At 65.4% G+C, this 17,242-nt stretch overlaps 2 protein-coding genes across 3 annotated transcripts; both read left to right on the forward strand.

The window, feature by feature from the left end:
• The first annotated feature begins 1,178 nt into the window (after window positions 1-1,178).
• LOC104012606 (sushi, nidogen and EGF-like domain-containing protein 1) lies at window positions 1,179-8,005 on the forward strand. 2 transcript variants are annotated; one of them, XM_087778591.1, is made up of 7 exons: window positions 1,179-1,252; window positions 2,226-2,326; window positions 3,541-3,671; window positions 4,593-4,880; window positions 5,968-6,105; window positions 7,552-7,808; window positions 7,908-8,005. In XM_087778591.1, coding segments are annotated over exons 1-7 (927 nt in total). In that variant the 5' UTR covers window positions 1,179-1,241; the 3' UTR covers window positions 7,909-8,005. The 2 variants fall into 2 exon arrangements, with proteins under 2 accessions (XP_087634717.1, XP_087634718.1); XM_087778592.1 differs by lacking the exons at window positions 1,179-1,252; window positions 2,226-2,326 and adding an exon at window positions 2,786-2,826.
• A 1,704-nt stretch (window positions 8,006-9,709) lies between these two features.
• Window positions 9,710-14,402, forward strand: LOC148052793 (FXYD domain-containing ion transport regulator 3-like). The gene is made up of 8 exons (XM_087778586.1): window positions 9,710-9,730; window positions 10,470-10,526; window positions 11,212-11,247; window positions 11,818-11,841; window positions 12,082-12,156; window positions 12,453-12,483; window positions 13,244-13,287; window positions 14,265-14,402. The coding sequence occupies exons 2-8, from the start codon at window positions 10,487-10,489 to the stop codon at window positions 14,282-14,284; spliced, it is 270 nt and encodes an 89-aa protein (XP_087634712.1). The 5' UTR covers window positions 9,710-9,730; window positions 10,470-10,486; the 3' UTR covers window positions 14,285-14,402.
• The last annotated feature ends 2,840 nt before the right edge of the window (window positions 14,403-17,242 follow it).

Below are 17,242 nucleotides of genomic sequence, written 5' to 3' on the forward strand. Positions count from 1 at the left end.
CCCTCCCAGTATATCTTAGTCCCTTCCAGTTTGTTCCAGTTCCCTCTAGCGTGTCTCTCAGTGTCCCCAGTCCCTCCCCAGTTTGTTCCAGTCCCCTCCAGTGTGCCCCCCAGTACGTCCCAGTCCCCACCAGTACATCCCAGTCCCCCCCAGTATCTCCAGTCCCCTCCAGTACAACCCAGTCCCCTCCAGTTTGTCCCCATCCTCTCCAGTGTGCCTCTCGGTGTTCCCAGTCCCTCCCCAGTTTGTCCCAGTCCCCTCCAGTGTGCCTCTCAGTGTCCCCAGTCCCCCCCAGTGTACCCCCCAGTCCCTTCCAGTATAAGCCAGTCCCCCCCCAGTTTGTCCCAGTACCCTCCAGTGTGCCCCCCAGTACATCCCAGTCCCCTCCAGTGTGCCTCTCAGTGTTCCCAGTCCCCCCCCAGTTTGTCCTAATACCCTCCAGTGTGCCCCCCAGTCCCTTCTAGTCTCCTGCAGTTTATCCTAGTCCCCCCCAGTGTCCCCAGTGTCCCCCAGTTTGTCCCAGTCCCCTCCAAGTGTGCCCCCAGTCTGTTCCAGTCTCCCACAGTTTATCCCAGCGTGCCCCCCAGCCGACCCCAGTTTGTCCCAGTCCCCTTCAGTGTGCCCCTCAGTGTCTCCAGTCCCTCCCCAGTCCCTTCCAGTCGCCCCCATTTTATCCCAGTCCCCTCCAGTGTCCCCAGTGCATCCCAGCTCCCCTAGTGTCCCCATTTCTCCGCAGTATGTCCCACTCTCCCCAGATGTGTCCCCCAGTGTCTCCCCAGTCTCTTCCAGTCTCCCCCAGTGTTCCCCCACCCTGTGTCCCAGTCCCTCCCCCACTGTCTCCTCCAGTATCCCCCACAGTGCTCCCAGTCCCTCCCAGTTTGTCCCAGTCCCCCCCAGTGCCAACCAGTCCTCCCCCACTGTCTCCCCCAGTATCCCCTACAGTGCTCCCAGTCCCTCCCAATTTGTCCCAGTCCCCCCCAGTGCATCCCTGTGCCCCCCCCCAGTGTCCCTCCCGGCATTCCCAGTCCCCCCCAGCATGTCCCAGTCCCCCCCAGTGTCCCCCCACAGGACCCACAGTCCATCCCAGTCCATCCCAGTTCCCCCCCAGTGGCGCTGTGGGCAGAGGCGGAAGCGCCCGAGGCCCTGGGAGGTGCCACCTGCCCCCCCCGCCCTGTCCCCAGCCCTGTCCCCTCCCTGGGGATAAAGTGGCTCCAGCCACGTTGCGGGCACAGACTGGCACCATGGGACCCCGGTGAGTGTGGGGACACTGGGGACACTGGGGGGGGAGACAGGGACATGGGGGACATTGGGGACACAGGGACATGGGGGACAGGGGACATTGAGGGACATGGGGGGACAGAGGGACATGGGGACATGGGGACATCGGGGACAGGGACATGGGGGACATGGGGACATAGGGGACATTGAGGGACACGGGGACATGGGGGGACATGGACATTGAGGGACATGGGGACATGGGGGGACACAGGGACATGGCAGACATGGGGACATGGGGGACATGGGGAACATTGAGGGACGTGGGGACATTGGGGACACAGGGACATGGGGACATTGGGGACATGGGGGACATTAAGGGACATGGGGGACACAGGGACATGGGGGACACAGGGACATGGGGACATGGGGGACAGGGACATGGGGGACATGGGGACATAGGGGACATTGAGGGACATGGGGGGACAGAGGGACATGGGGACATGGGGGACATGGGGACAGGGACATGGGGGACATGGGGACATAGGGGACATTGAGGGACACGGGGACATGGGGGACACGGGGACATGGGGGACACAGGGACATGGGGGACATTGGGACGTGGCAGACATGGGGACATGGGGGACATGGGGACATTGGGGACATTGAGGGACACAGGGACATGGGGACATGGGGACTTTGAGGGACATGGGGACATTGGGGACATTGAGGGACACGGGGACATGGGGACATAGGGACATTGGGGAACATGGGGGACACTGGGGGACCTGGGGGACATCTGGACACATGGGGACATGGGGGACGTGGGGTCCTGGGGGACACAGGGACATGGTGGGGCATGGGGACAGGTGGACAGGGACACGTGCATGGGGACAAGGACACCCACAGGGACAAGGACACCCATGGGGACAGGGACACCCAGGGGACACGTGCGTGGGGACAGGGACACCCAAGGGGACGGGGACACCCATGGGCACCCCTCCTCCCAGGCCTGGGCAGATGAAGGCTCCCCTCGTTCTCCTCCTCCTTCTCGGACACGTGGATGAGTGGGGACCCTTGGGGACATGGGGGGCACCCATGGGACCCCCGGGTGAGTGGGGACACCGTGGGGACATGGGGGGCACCCACGGGACCCCCGGGTGACTGGGGACACTGTGGGGACATGGGGGGCACCCATGGGACCCCCGGGTGAGTGGGGACACTGTGGGGACACCGTGGGGACATGGGGGGCACCCACGGGACCCCCGGGTGACTGGGGACACCGTGGGGACATGGGGGGCACCCATGGGACCCCCTGGGTGACTGGGGACACCGTGGGGACATGGGGGGCACCCACGGGACCCCTGGGTGAGTGGGGACCCTTGGGGACATGGGGGGCACCCACGGGACCCCCGGGTGAGTGGGGACCCTTGGGGACATGGGGGGCACCCATGGGACCCCCGGGTGACTGGGGACACTGTGGGGACATGGGGGGCACCCATGGGACCCCCTGGGTGACTGGGGACACCGTGGGGACATGGGGGGCACCCACGGGACCCCTGGGTGAGTGGGGACCCTTGGGGACATGGGGGGCACCCATGGGACCCCCGGGTGAGTGGGGACACCGTGGGGACATGGGGGGGAACCCACGGGACCCCCGGGTGAGTGGGGACACCGTGGGGACATGGGGGGGAACCCACGGGACCCCCGGGTGACTGGGGACACCGTGGGGACATGGGGGGCGCCCACGGGACCCCCTGGGTGACTGGGGACACCGTGGGGACATGGGGGGCGCCCACGGGACCCCCGGGTGACTGGGGACACCGTGGGGACATGGGGGGCACCCACGGGACCCCCGGGTGAGTGGGGACACCCTGGGGACATGGGGGGGAACCCACGGGACCCCCTGGGTGACTGGGGACACCGTGGGGACATGGGGGGCGCCCATGGGACCCCCTGGGTGACTGGGGACACCGTGGGGACATGGGGGGCGCCCACGGGACCCCCTGGGTGACTGGGGACACCCTGGGGACATGGGGGGCGCCCATGGGACCCCCTGGGTGACTGGGGACACCCTGGGGACATGGGGGGCGCCCATGGGACCCCCTGGGTGACTGGGGACACCGTGGGGACATGGGGGGCGCCCACGGGACCCCCTGGGTGACTGGGGACACCCTGGGGACATGGGGGGCGCCCATGGGACCCCCTGGGTGACTGGGGACACCGTGGGGACATGGGGGCTTCTGGGCCACCCTGGAGGTCCCAGACCCCCAGTGCGGGGGTTCCCACTCCTCACTGTGGGGCCCTGATGGGTGCCCCCCGCAGGTGGGGTGCTCTACCCCTACGGGCCGGCGGTTGGGGACGAGGCCACCCCCCATGAAGACGACGGGATGAGCCCCGAGATCCCCCTCCGGGAGACCTTCTCCTTCTACGGCCAACCCCACCACTCCCTCTACGTGGGTCCCGGGCCCCACGGCACGGAGGGGCAGGGGGTGCTGTGGGTTGGGGTGCTCAGGGTGCTCAGGGTGCTATGGCTTGGGGACACCATGGTTGGGGACACTATGAGTTGGGTGGCACTGTGGTTGGGACACCGTGGGCTGGAGACACCATGGGTGGAGACACCATGGTTGGGTGACACCATGGGCTGGAGATGTCATGGGTTGGGGACACCATGGTTGGGTGACACCATGGGTTGGGGGCCACCATGGGTTGGGGACACCATGGGTTGGGGACACCATGGGTGGAGACACCATGGGCTGGGGACATGATGGGTTGGGGACACCATGTTTTGGGGACACCATGAGTTTGGGCCACCATGGGTTGGGGACACCATGGTTGAAGACACCATGGGTTGGGGATGTCATGGGTTGGAGACACCATGGTTGGGTGACACCATGGGTTGGGGACACCATTGTTAGGGGACACCATGGGTTGGGGACACCATGAGTTTGGGCCACCATGGTTGAAGACACCATGGGTTGGGGACACCATGGTTGGGTGACACCATGGTTGGGTGACACCAGGGGTTGGGGGCCACCATGGGTTGGGGGCCACCAAAGTTGAACAGACCATGGTTGGGGCTCCATGGGTAGGTGACACCATGATTAGAGGCCACCACGGTTGGGGGTCAAGATGACTGGGGCCACCATGGATTGGAGACATCATGGTTGGGGCCACCATGGTTGGGGCCACCACGGTTGGGGGTTAACGGGGTTGGGGTCACCATGCCTGGAGATACCATGACTGGGATCACTGTGGTTGAAGACACATCACTGCGGGGGGCCACCACGGCTGGGGCCACCACGGTTGAGGGCCACCAGAGGTGATGGCCACGCACCGTGGGTGGATCACCACGGGGTGACGGTTGCCTCCTACAGGTGAACAACAACGGAGTGGTGTCATTTGGGACGGGGGTCCCCGAGTTCACCCCCCAACCCTTCCCGCTGCCCGGCCACCGCCCCTTCGTGGCCCCATACTGGGCCGACGTGGACACCAGACTGGGAGGAGATGTCTTCTACCGGCAGAGCCAGGAGCCGGAGCTGCTGGCCCGCCTGGCTCGTGACCTGGCCATCGCTGTCACCCCCCCTGACCCCGCCCCTCAGCCCACCTGGGCCTTCGTGGCCACCTGGCATCGCGTCTCCTTCTTTGGGGCCGCCTCCAACAAGGTGGGGACACGGGGGTCAACCATCTTGCCCCTCCCCCCCCCCCACCCCCAACCAACCGTGGTGGCCTCCAATCGTGGTGGCACCTACCCATGTGGGGGTGGGGGACGCGGGGACGGGCCACGAGGACACGGGGACAAAGGGAGACATGGAGGGGACATGGAGGGGGGTCGCTCGATAGAGGGGTGGAGATGGGGCGGGGGGACGTGGGGGGCACGGGGGGACATGGGGGACACGGGGGACACGGGGGACATGGGGGGACACAGGGGGACACGGGGGACATGGGGGACACGGGGGACATGGGGGGACACAGGGGGACACGGGGGACACGGAGGACACGGGGGACATGGGGGGGACACAGGGGGACACAGGAGGGCACGGGGGACATGGGGGGGACACAGGGGGACATGGGGGACACGGGGGCATGGGAGGACATGGGGGACATGGGGGGGACACAGGGGGACACGGGGAGACACGGGGGGACACAGGGGGACACGGGGGACATGGGGGGGACACAGGGAGACACGGGGGGACACGGGGGGACACAGGAGGGCATGGGGGACACGGGGGACATGGGGGACACAGGGGGACACGCGGGAACACAGGGGGACATGGGGGACGTGGGGGGACACAGGGGGACACGGGGGGACAGGGGGGACACAGGAGGGCACAGGGGACACAGGAGGACACGGGGGACATGGGGGGACACAGGGGACACGGGGGGGCACAGGAGGGCACAGAGGACTCGGGGGACATGGGGGGACACGGGGGACATGGGGAGACACGGGGGGACACGGGGGGACACGGGGGGATGCAGGAGGGCACGGGGGACACGGGGGACATGGGGGGACACAGGGGACACGGGGGGACACGGGGGACACGGGGGGACACAGGGGACACGGGGAGGACATGGAGACGTGGGGATGGGCCCAGAAGGTGGCCACGTTGTGGAGGACACGTGGGGACGTCGGGGGACAAGGACCACGGGGACGGAGACACGGAGCCGGGGGGTGGGGGGTGGGGGGGGGTGTCACGGTGACATCACAGTGACATCACGGCGACATCATCACACCTTCTGACCCCGCCGTAGGTGAACACCTTCCAGGCCGTGCTGGCCACCGACGGGGCCACCTCCTTCGTCGTGCTCAACTACGGTGACATCCAATGGACCACGGGCATCTCCAACCAGGGGGATCCCCACAGCGGCCTGGGGGGGACCCCGGCCCAGGTGGGGGCGGGGACGGGGGGGGGGGGGCGGGGTTAAGGGGATTTGGGGCGGGGTTTAGGGGATTTGGGGCGGGGTTCAGGGGATTGGGGGGAAATAAGGGGATTGGGGGTGGAGTTAAGGCGATTGGGGGTGGAAATAAGGGGATTGGGGGGGGAATTAGGGGGGTTGGGGCGGGGTTAAAGGGATTTGGGGTGGGGTTAAGGGGATTGGGGTGGGGTTAAGAGGATTTGGGGCGGGGTTAAGGGGATTTGGGGGGAAATAAGGGGATTTGGGGTGGAGTTAAGGGGATTGGGGGTGGAGTTAAGGTGATTTGGGGTGGAAATAAGGGGATTGGGGGGAATTAGGGGGTGGGGCGGGGTTAAGGGGATTTGGGGCGGGGTTTAGGGGATTTGGGGCGGGGTTCAGGGGATTGGGGGGGAAATAAGGGGATTTGGGGTGGAGTTAAGGGGATTGGGGGTGGAGTTAAGGTGATTTGGGGTGGAAATAAGGGGATTGGGGGGAATTAGGGGGGTGGGGTGGGGTTAAGGGGATTTGGGGCGGGGTTAAGGGGATCAGGGCGGGGTTAAGGGGATTTGGGGTGGAGTTAAGGGGATTTGGGGTGGAGTTAGGGGGTTTGGGGTGGAGTTTAGGGGGTTGGGGCGGAGTTAAGGGGATTTGGGGTGGGGTTAAGGGGATTTGGGGTGGAATTAAGGGGATTTGGGGTGGAATTAGGGGTGTTGGGCAGAGTTAACATTATTTTGGGTGGAATTAAGGATATTGGGGTGGATTTAAGGGAATTGGGGCAGAATTAATGGAATTTAGGGTGAAATTAAGGGATTCCAGGTGAAATGAAGGGGATTTAAGGTGGAGTGAAGGGGATTTAAGGTGGAATTAGGGGGTGTAGGACTGGAATTAAGGGATTTGGGGTGGAATTACGGGGAATTGGGGTGGAATTAGAGGGATTGAGGAAGAATTAAGGGGATTAGGGCTGAATTAAGGGAATTTAGGGTGAAATTAAGGGGATTGAGGCAGAATTAAGGGAATTGGGGGTGGAATTAAGGGGATTTGGAGTGGGATTAAGGGGATTTTGGGGTGGAATTAAGGGGATTTGGGCAGAGTTAAGGGGATTTGGGCGGAATTAAGGGGGATTGGGGAGGAATTAAGTGGATTTAAGGTGGAATTAGGGAGTTGGGGCAGAGTTAAGGGGATTTGGGCGGAATTAAGGGGATTTGGGCAGGGTTAAGGGGATTTGGGTGGAATTAAGGGGGATTGGGGTGGAATTAAGGGGGATTGGGGTGGAATTAAGTGGATTTAAGGTGGAATTCGGGAGTTGGGGCAGAACTAAGGGGATTGGGGCAGAGTTAAGGGTATTTTGGGCGGAATTAAGGGGATTGGGGCCGAACCACAATTCCTCGAACCCCGATGGCTCCTGTCCCCCACCTTGTCACCACCACCCCCCATCCCCAGGCCGGGTTCAACAGCGGGGACGACGTGCACTACTACAACATCCCGGGCTCGCGTTCGCCGGCGGTGCTGCACGTCGGCCGCAGAAGCAACGTGGGGGTGCCGGGGCGTTGGATCTTTCGCGTGGACGAGTTCACGGCCACCGAGGGACCCCCCATCTTCACGGAGACCCCCACCACCCCCTCGCCGGCCCCCACCCCCCCTTCGCCGGCCCCCACCCCGCGCAGGACCACCGAGGAGAGGGTGTACATCTGCAAGTGGTGAGCGGTTGACCCGGATGCCTGGGTGCTCTTGGGGGTAGGGGGGTGACACCCGGACGCCCAGGTCCCCTAACGCCCACCCCCCACCCCCCCCCGCAGAAGGACACGCCACCGCGGAGGCCACGTTACCATGGAAACACCAATAAAGACTCACCGAGCACCGTGTGCGCGTGCGTACGCACACGTGTGAGCAGCGACGCGCGTGTCACGCGTGTCCTCATCGCCGCCTGTCCCCGTGAAGGGGGGACACAGGGGGAGGGGGGGGGAATGGTTGTCAGCGTTGCTGTCCCGGCATGGGGTGACACCACCTGACGCTGACACCACCACAGGCCCGGTGCCAACAGGCGGAGACACCCCCACCCCCAAACACACAAACACCCCCGATGCACGCCGGGACACCCAGCAAGGACTGACACGCGCATGCGGTGACACACAGCTTGCCGTCGCACCGCCACGCTGTGCTACACCGGGATAACACCTACCACCGTACCGCGCTACACCTGGCCAACACCCGGCTTGCACACCGGCGTGACATATACACACCCAGATAACACCCGCTTCCATACGGCGCTACACCAGGACAACACCCGGCTCACGCACTGGCGTGACATATATACACCCGGATAACCCCCCCTCTGCCTATTTCCTACACCTGGTTAACACCCACTACACCGAGAGAACACCTGGCTCAGGCACCGCCATGCCACCACGCCAAACTACACCCGGTTAACAGGGCTGGCACACCGCCACATTGCATTACACCCACACAACACCCGGCTTGTGCACCCCCACATCGCGCTGCACCCCAAGAACACCTGGCTCACGCACCGCCGTGCCGCTGTGCCACGCTACACCCAGAGAACACCGCGCTACAGCCAGCGGCACACCGCCACACCGTGCTACAGGTGGAGAATAGCTAGCACCCACACCGTGCTGCACTCAGCTGACACCCAGCACCCATGTCACGCTACAGCCGGTGACACACAGCACTACAGCCAGTGACACCCGGCACCCACACCGTGCTACACCCGGTTGACACCCGGCACCCACACCAGGAACACCCCATGGGGTGGGGGGGGGCACAGGGTCACCCGGACGCCTGGGTCCCGGGGTTGGGGGTGTAGTGGGGGTGTCAGGGGCAGAGCCAACAACCGGACGCCTGCGGCCCCTCCCTGTCAGCCGGTCAGGAATGTGTCGTCCCCCGCTACACCCCGAGAGGGGACCCAGGCGTCCGGGTGTCCCCACCGTAACCCCCCGGGGGCGGCGGGAAAGGCCTCAATGGGACCCTTGTGGGGCGGCAGCCGGGGTCAACGGGGTCAAGGCCGAGGGGACCCAGGCGTCCGGCTGTGCGGCCGGGTGTGCGTGGGAGAACAAGGCGCCATTGAATCGTCCAAGGGGCACAGGCGGCCGGGTGGGGGAAGGGATCCAGGCGGCCGGGGGGCACCCAGAGGGGACCCAGGCGTCTGGGAGGGGACCCAGAGGGGACCCAGGGGTCTGGGGGGGGCACCCAGAGGGGAGCCAGGGGTCTGGGGGGGCACCCAGGGGTCCGGGGGCACCCATGGGGGACCCAGGGGTCTGGGGGGGCACCCAGGGGTCCGGGGGGGGCACCCATAGGGGTCCCAGGGGTCCGGGGGGGGCACCCATGGGGGACCCAGGGGTCTGGGGGGGGCACCCAGAGGGGAGCCAGGGGTCTGGGGGGGCACCCAGGGGTCTGGGGGGGCACCCAGGGGTCCGGGCCGACAGCCCCCACCGAGCACCCCAGGGACCCAAGCGTGCGGGTGGGGTGGGTGTGGCTCCCGCCACCTGTGTCCCCGCCCACCTCGGTGTGACCCCGCCCTTCTCAGGTGTAGCCCCGCCCCCTCCTAGGTGTGGTTCCCCCCCCCCCCCCCCCATTCCTGTTTTGTCCGTTGCCGGTGTGGGAGGTGAGTAGGGGCCCCCGGGACGCCTGGGTCCCCTGGGGGGGGGGGGCCCCAAAAGGGACCCGGATCGTGGCACCCCCCCCCCCCCCAAAAGGGACCCAGGGGTCGGGGTCCCTCCCACCCAAAAGGGACCCTGGCGTTAGGGTGCCCCCCACCCAAAAGGGACCCAAAAGGGACCCAGGGGTCGGGGTCCCCCCACCCAAAAGGGACCCAGGGGTCGGGGACCCCCCCACCCAAAAGGGACCCAGGGGTCGGCGTCCCCCCACCCAAAAGGGACCCAGGGGTTGGGGTCGGGTCCCCCCCACCCAAAAGGGACCCAGGCACTCGGATCGTGTCCCCCCCACCCAAAAGGGACCCAGGGGTCGGGGACCCCCCACCCAAAAAGGACCCAGGGGTTGGGGGCCCCCCCACCCAAAAAGGACCCAGGGGTCGGCGTCCCCCCCACCCAAAAGGGACCCTGGCGTTGGGGTGCCCCCCACCCCAAAGGGACCCAGGGGTCGGGGTCCCCCCACCCAAAAAGGACCCAGGGGTCGGGGTCGTGTCCCCCCCACCCAAACGGGACCCAGGCGTTCGGGTGCCCCCCACCCACGGGCCCTCCCAGTAACGCCCCACTCAGGAATCCGCCGTGACTCACCCTCCCCTCCCCCACCCGGACGCCTGGGAGCGTGGGGGGAGGGGGGGCACCCCCTCCCCCACCCCTGGATGCCTGGGTCCTCAGGATTGCCTCCCCTCCCCCCCCCAGGGGTCAAAGGTCACAAGATGGTGGGGGGCAGCCTGGGGGTCCTGGTGTTGCTGGCAGGTACTGGGAGGACTGGGGGAGGGGACTGGGAGTAATTGGGGAGGAACTGGGGGAATTGGGAGTAATTGGGGGGGAACTGGGAGGGGATTGGGGGGAACTGGGGGAAACTGGGGGGGAACTGGGGGTAGCTGGGGCAGAACTGGGGGAAACTGGGAGGGAACGGGGGGTAGTTGGGGCAGAACTGGGAGGGAACCGGGGGTAGTTGGGACAGAATTGGGGGAATTGGGAGGGAACTGGGAGGGAACTGGGGGTAGCTGGGGCAGAACTGGGAGGGAATTGGGGGGAACTGGGAGGGAACTGGGGGTAGTTGGGGCAGAATTGGGGGAATTGGGAGGGAACTGGGAGTAATTGGGGCAGAATTGGGGGAACTGGGAGGGAACTGGGAAGGAACTGGGGAGAACTGGGTGGAACTGGGAAAGCTGGGAGGGAACTGTGGGAAACTGAGTGTAATTTAGGGGGTAACTGGGGGAACTGGGAGGGAACTGTGGGAAACTGAGGGCAATTTAGGGGGGAACTGGGGGAACTGGGAGGGAACTGGGAGGGAACTGGAGGTACTGGGAGTAATTGGGGGGGGACTGGGAGGGAACTGGGGGGGGGAATTGGGAGGAACTGGGGAAACTGGGAGGTAACTGGGGGGCACTGGGACAGTTGAGCCTCCCCAACTGGTTTTTGCCCCCCCCTCCAGTTTTGTCCCCAGTGAGAGGGAACCCCCTCCCCTCCGGTGAGTGACTGGGACAAACTGGGACAAAGTGGGAGGAGGGGAGGGGCTGTACTGGGACGGGGAGGGGGTTGGATTGGGGGGGAATCATACTGGGAGTGGGGGGCATACTGGGAGTGGTGGTGGGGGTCATACAGGGAGTGGGGGTGTTATACTGGGAATGGGGGTTATACTGGGAGTGGGGAGGAATCATACTGGGAGTGGTGGGAGGTCATAGTGGGATATGGAAGAGTCTTACTGGGAATGGGGGGGGTCTTACTGGGAATGGGGGGGGTCTTACTGGGAGTGGGGAGGAATCATACTGGGAGTGGTGGGAGGTCATAGTGGGATATGGAGGGGTCTTACTGGGAGTGGGGGGGTCTTACTGGGAGTGGGGGGATCATACTGGGTGTGGGGAGGAGCCATACTGGGAATGGGAGCGATTCATACTGGGAGTGAGGGAGTGTACTGGGAGTAGCGGCGGGGGTCATACTGGGAATGGGAGTGGGTGATACTGGGATATGGGGGGGGGGGGGTCCATACTGGTGCCCCATACTGGTGTCCCATATTCTGACCCCTCCCTCTCCCCACCAGATGCCACCAGTCCCTTCCAGTATGGTGAGTGGGATGGGGGGGTCCCCAAGGAGGGGGTGACAGGGGGGTCCCTAAAGGGGGTGACAAGGGGGTCCCCAAGGGGGGTGACAAGGGGTCCCCAAGGGGGGGGGTGGCAGGGGGGTCTCCAAGGGGGTGACAGGGGGGTCCCTAAAGGGGGGGTGACAAGGGGGTCCCCAAGGGGGGGTGGCAGGGGGGTCCCCACGGGGGTGACAGGGGGGTCCCCACTGTGTCGTCCCCCCCCAGACTGGTACCGCCTGCGCGTGGCAGGGCTGGTGGTGGCTGCCGTCCTCTGCATCATCGGCATCATCGTCCTCCTCAGTGAGTGTCACCGGGGGGGGGTCCCCGTGTCACCGTGGGGAGGGGGGGTGTCCTTGTGTCACCTGGGGGTCCCCACGTGTCGTTGGAGGGCTCCTTGTGTCACCTGCGTCACTCGGAGGGTCCCCATGTCACCTGGGTGGTCCCCCATGTCTCCTGTGCCACCTGGGGGGGGGGGTCCCCGTGTCGCCGGGGGGGTCCCCAGGGTGTCCCCTGGGCTCGATGTCCCCTTGGGGGGGGGGGGGGGGGAGTGACGTGTCCCCTCCCCAGCACCCGTCACCTCTTGTGTCCCCTGCCAGGTGGGAAGTGCAAGTGCCGGAGCAAAGCCAGGTGGGACGTGAGGGGACATGGGGGACACCGGGGACATGGGGGCATGGAGGACACTGGGGACGTGGGGACTTGGGGGGACATTGGAGGACATGGGGACGTGGGGGACATGGGGCTGTGGAGGACATGAGGGACATGGAGGACATGGGGACTTGGGGGGACATGGGGACATTGGGGACATGGGGGAAACAGGGGACATGGGGACATTAAGGACATTGGGGACATGGGGGGACATGGGGACTTGGGGGAACATGGGGGGTCATGGGGACACGGGAGGACATAGGGACATTGGGGACATGGGGGAAACAGGGGACATGGAGGACATGGGGGGACATTGGGGACATGGAGGACATGAGGGACATGGAGGGACATGGGACATGAGGGGACATTGGGGACATGGGTATGTGAGGACATGGGGGGACATTGGGGACACATGGGGACATGGGGGATCATGGAGGACATGGGGGATCATGGAGGACATGGGGACATTGGGGACATGAGGGACATGGGGAGGTGGGGACATGGGGGGACATGGAGGGACATGGGGACATTGGGGGACATGGGGACCGTGGGGACATTAGGGGACATTGGGGACACGGGGGATCATGGAGGACATGGGGACATGGGGGACATGAGGGACATGGGGAGGGGGGGACATGGGGGGACATTGGGGACACATGGGGACACGGGGAATCATGGAGGACAAGGGGGACATGGGGACATTGGGGTGTCACAACCACCCTGACCCCTCCTCCTCCCCCAGCCGCCGCTGTCCCCCTCCGGAGACGTCCCACCTCGTCGGTCCCGGTAAGTCCCCTCCCCCCACCCCGGGGGACCCGGGTGGCCCAGAAGGGACCCGGGTGGCCAGGAGGGGACCCAGGTGGCCAGGTCAGGGGGACCTGGGTGGCCAAGAGGGGACCCGGGTGGCCAGGAGGGGACCCAGGTGGCCAGGTCAGGGGGACCCGGATGGCCCAGAAGGGACCCGGGTGGCCAGGAGGGGACCCAGGTGGCCAGGTCAGGGGGACCTGGGTGGCCAGGAGGGGACCCGGGTGGCCAGGAGGGGACCCAGGTGGCCAGGTCAGGGGGACCCGGATGGCCCAGAAGGGACCCGGGTGGCCAGGAGGGGACCCAGGTGGCCAGGTCAGGGGGACCTGGGTGGCCAAGAGGGGACCCGGGTGGCCAGGAGGGGACACAGGTGGCCAGGTCAGGGGGACTCGGGTGGCCCAGAAGGGACCCGGGTGGCCAGGAGGGGACACAGGTGGCCAGGTCAGGGGGACCCGGATGGCCCAGAAGGGACCCGGGTGGCCAGGAGGGGACCCAGGTGGCCAGGTCAGGGGGACCTGGGTGGCCAAGAGGGGACCCGGGTGGCCAGGAGGGGACACAGGTGGCCAGGTCAGGGGGACTCGGGTGGCCCGGAGGGGACCCGGGTGGCCAGGAGGGGACCCAGGTGGCCAGGTCAGGGGGACCCAGGTGGCCCGGAGGGGACCCAGGTGGCCAGGTCAGGGGGACCCAGGTGGCCAAGAGGGGACCCAGGTGGCCCGGAGGGGACCCAGGTGGCCAGGTCAGGGGGACCCAGGTGGCCAAGAGGGGACCCAGGTGGCCCGGAGGGGACCCGGGTGGCCTGGAGGGGACCCAGGTGGCCAAGAGGGGACCCAGGTGGCCAGGAGGGGACCCGGGTGGCCCGGAGGGGACCCAGGTGGCCAAGAGGGGACCCAGGTGGCCAGGAGGGGACCCGGGTGGCCGGGAGGGGACCCAGGCACCCCCTGACCCCCACCTCTCCGCAGGAGCCGCCAGCACGTGTTGAAGTGTCCCCAGGTTGTCCCCAACCCCAGGGGGGGACCGCGGCGCCCGGGTGGCCCCGGTGACACGCGGAGACAGGGAGGGGGGAGGAGCAGGTTTATTTTGGGGCGCCCCCCCCCAAAAAAAGCCAAGAAAAGGGGAAATTAATAAAAAAATGTTAAAAAAAGGTAAATTTGGTTATTTGCGGGCAAGGGGTGGCCCCTGGGGTGACATCGGGGGGACAAGGAGGGGACAGGGGGCCAAGGGGCCGATGGTGGCACCAGGGATGGGGATGGGTGGGTGGCGGCAGCAGGAGGCGACGGGGTGGCACGGGGGTGGTGGTGGCCTTGGGGACGTCGGGTGGATGGTGGCAGCAGGAGGTGGCAAGGTGACGTGGGGCTGATGGTGACATCGGGTTGATGGTGGCCTTGGGGACGTCAGGTAGATGGTGGCAGCAGGAGGTGACAAGGTGACGTGGGGCTGATGGTGACATCGGGTTGACGGTGGCCTTGGGGACATTGGGTGGATGGTGGCAGCAGGAGGTGGCAAGGTGATGTGGGGCTGATGGTGACATTGGGTTGACGGTGGCCTTGGGGACATCGGGTAGATGGTGGCAGCAGGAGGTGGCAAGGTGACGTGAGGGCCAGTGGTGACATTGGGTTGACGGTGGCCTTGGGGACATCGGGTGGATGGTGGCAGCAGGAGGTGACAAGGTGACGTGAGGGCTGATGGTGACATCGGGTTGATGGTGGCCTTGGGGACGTCAGGTAGATGGTGGCAGCAGGAGGTGGCAAGGTGACGTGAGGGCCAGTGGTGACATTGGGTTGACGGTGGCCTTGGGGACATCGGGTAGATGGTGGCAGCAGGAGGTGGCAAGGTGACGTGGGGCTGATGGTGACATCGGGTTGATGGTGGCCTTGGGGACGTCAGGTAGATGGTGGCAGCAGGAGGTGACAAGGTGACGTGGGGCTGATGGTGACATCGGGTTGACGGTGGCCTTGGGGACATCGGGTAGATGGTGGCAGCAGGAGGTGGCAAGGTGACGTGAGGGCCAGTGGTGACATTGGGTTGACGGTGGCCTTGGGGACATCGGGTGGATGGTGGCAGCAGGAGGTGACAAGGTGACGTGAGGGCTGATGGTGACATCGGGTTGATGGTGGCCTTGGGGACGTCAGGTAGATGGTGGCAGCAGGAGGTGGCAAGGTGACGTGAGGGCCAGTGGTGACATTGGGTTGACGGTGGCCTTGGGGACATCGGGTAGATGGTGGCAGCAGGAGGTGGCAAGGTGACGTGGGGCTGATGGTGACATCGGGTTGATGGTGGCCTTGGGGACGTCAGGTAGATGGTGGCAGCAGGAGGTGACAAGGTGACGTGGGGCTGATGGTGACATCGGGTTGACGGTGGCCTTGGGGACATTGGGTGGATGGTGGCAGCAGGAGGTGGCAAGGTGATGTGGGGCCGATGGTGACATTGGGTTGACGGTGGCCTTGGGGACATCGGGTAGATGGTGGCAGCAGGAGGTGGCAAGGTGACGTGAGGGCCAGTGGTGACATTGGGTTGACGGTGGCCTTGGGGACATCGGGTGGATGGTGGCAGCAGGAGGTGGCAAGGTGACGTGGGGCCAGTGGTGACATTGGGGACAGGGGTGGCATGGGGCTAAGGGTGATGCTGGTGACAATGGTGGATGGGGACACTGGGAGGGGACAGGAGTGACGTGAGATGTTGGGGACAAAGTGGTGCAGGTGGTGACACCAGCAGGGGACAAGGTGACGTGGCAGCTGACATCCCCATCTCCACAGCGACGTGGTGGCCAGTGTCCCCATGTCCGCAGGTGCCCACATCCATGGGGACACGGTGACCAGGTGGCCCGTGTCCCTTTGGCACCCAGGTGCACCATGACCTGGTGGCTGATGTCCCCACATCCTTCAGGCCCCCGGGTCCATGGTGAGGTGACACGATGGTTGATGTCTCCATGTCCCCGTGTCCCTCAGGTGCCACCTCCGTGGTGCCGTGACGGCTGGTGGCCATGTCCCTCAGGTGTCCAGGTCCACAATGACGTACGGGTTGATGTCCCCATGTCCCAGGTGCCCAGGTCCATGATGAAGTGACAGCTGATGTCCCCATGTCCTTCAAGCACCCAGGTCCACAGTGACATGATGGCCGATGTCCTCGTGTCCCTCAGGTGATCCAGGTCCACGGTGACATCATGGCCGATGTCCCCATGTCCCTCAGGCACCCAGCTCCATGGTGACATCACGGCCGATGTCCCCACGTCCTTCAGGTGCCCAGCTCCAGAATGTTTGATGTCCCTCAGGCACCCCAGCTCCACGGTGACATCACGGCCAATGTCCCCACGTCCCTCAGGCGCCCCAGCTCCACAGTGACATCACGGATGATGTCCCCACGTCCCTCAGGTGATCCAGCTCCACGGTGACATCATGGCCGATGTCCCCACGTCCCTCAGGCGCCCCAGCTCCACGGTGACATCATGGCCGATGTCCCCACGTCCCTCAGGCACCCAGCTCCACGGTGACATCATGGCCGATGTCCCCACGTCCTTCAGGTGCCCAGCTCCAGGATGTTTGATGTCCCTCAGGCGCCCCAGCTCCACAGTGACATCACGGCCGATGTCCCCACGTCCCTCAGGTGATCCAGGTCCACGGTGACATCATGGCTGATGTCCCCATGTCCCTCAGGCGCCCCAGCTCCACGGTGACATCACGGCCAATGTCCCCACGTCCCTCAGGCACCCAGCTCCATGGTGACATCATGGCCGATGTCCCCATGTCCTTCAGGTGCCCAGCTCCAGGATGTTTGATGTCCCTCAGGCGCCCCAGCTCCACGGTGACATCACGGCCGATGTCCCCACGTCCCTCAGGCGCCCCAGCTCCACGGTGACATCATGGCCGATGTCCCCACGTCCCTCAGGCACCCAGCTCCACGGTGACATCATGGCCAATGTCCCCACGTCCTTCAGGTGCCC

This window comes from Nipponia nippon, unplaced genomic scaffold (genome assembly GCF_047370975.1).
Source record: "Nipponia nippon isolate SJK-2023a ecotype South Korea unplaced genomic scaffold, ASM4737097v1 scaffold_44, whole genome shotgun sequence".
NCBI classification, from domain to species: Eukaryota; Metazoa; Chordata; class Aves; order Pelecaniformes; family Threskiornithidae; genus Nipponia; species Nipponia nippon.

What these genes read in the sequence shown, in the direction of transcription:
- LOC104012606 (XM_087778591.1), top strand. An exon ending in AACCCCACCACTCCCTCTAC is followed by an intron (nt 3,672 to 4,592) that starts GTGGGTCCCGGG and finishes TGCCTCCTACAG; the next exon opens with GTGAACAACAACGGAGTGGT. An exon ending in TGGGGGGGACCCCGGCCCAG is followed by an intron (nt 6,106 to 7,551) that starts GTGGGGGCGGGG and finishes CCCCATCCCCAG; the next exon opens with GCCGGGTTCAACAGCGGGGA.
- LOC148052793 (XM_087778586.1), top strand. Translation starts at nt 10,487, where the DNA reads ATGGTGGGGGGCAGCCTGGGGGTCCTGGTGTTGCTGGCAG. An exon ending in GGTCCTGGTGTTGCTGGCAG is followed by an intron (nt 10,527 to 11,211) that starts GTACTGGGAGGA and finishes CCCCCCCTCCAG; the next exon opens with TTTTGTCCCCAGTGAGAGGG. An exon ending in CGGCATCATCGTCCTCCTCA is followed by an intron (nt 12,157 to 12,452) that starts GTGAGTGTCACC and finishes GTCCCCTGCCAG; the next exon opens with GTGGGAAGTGCAAGTGCCGG.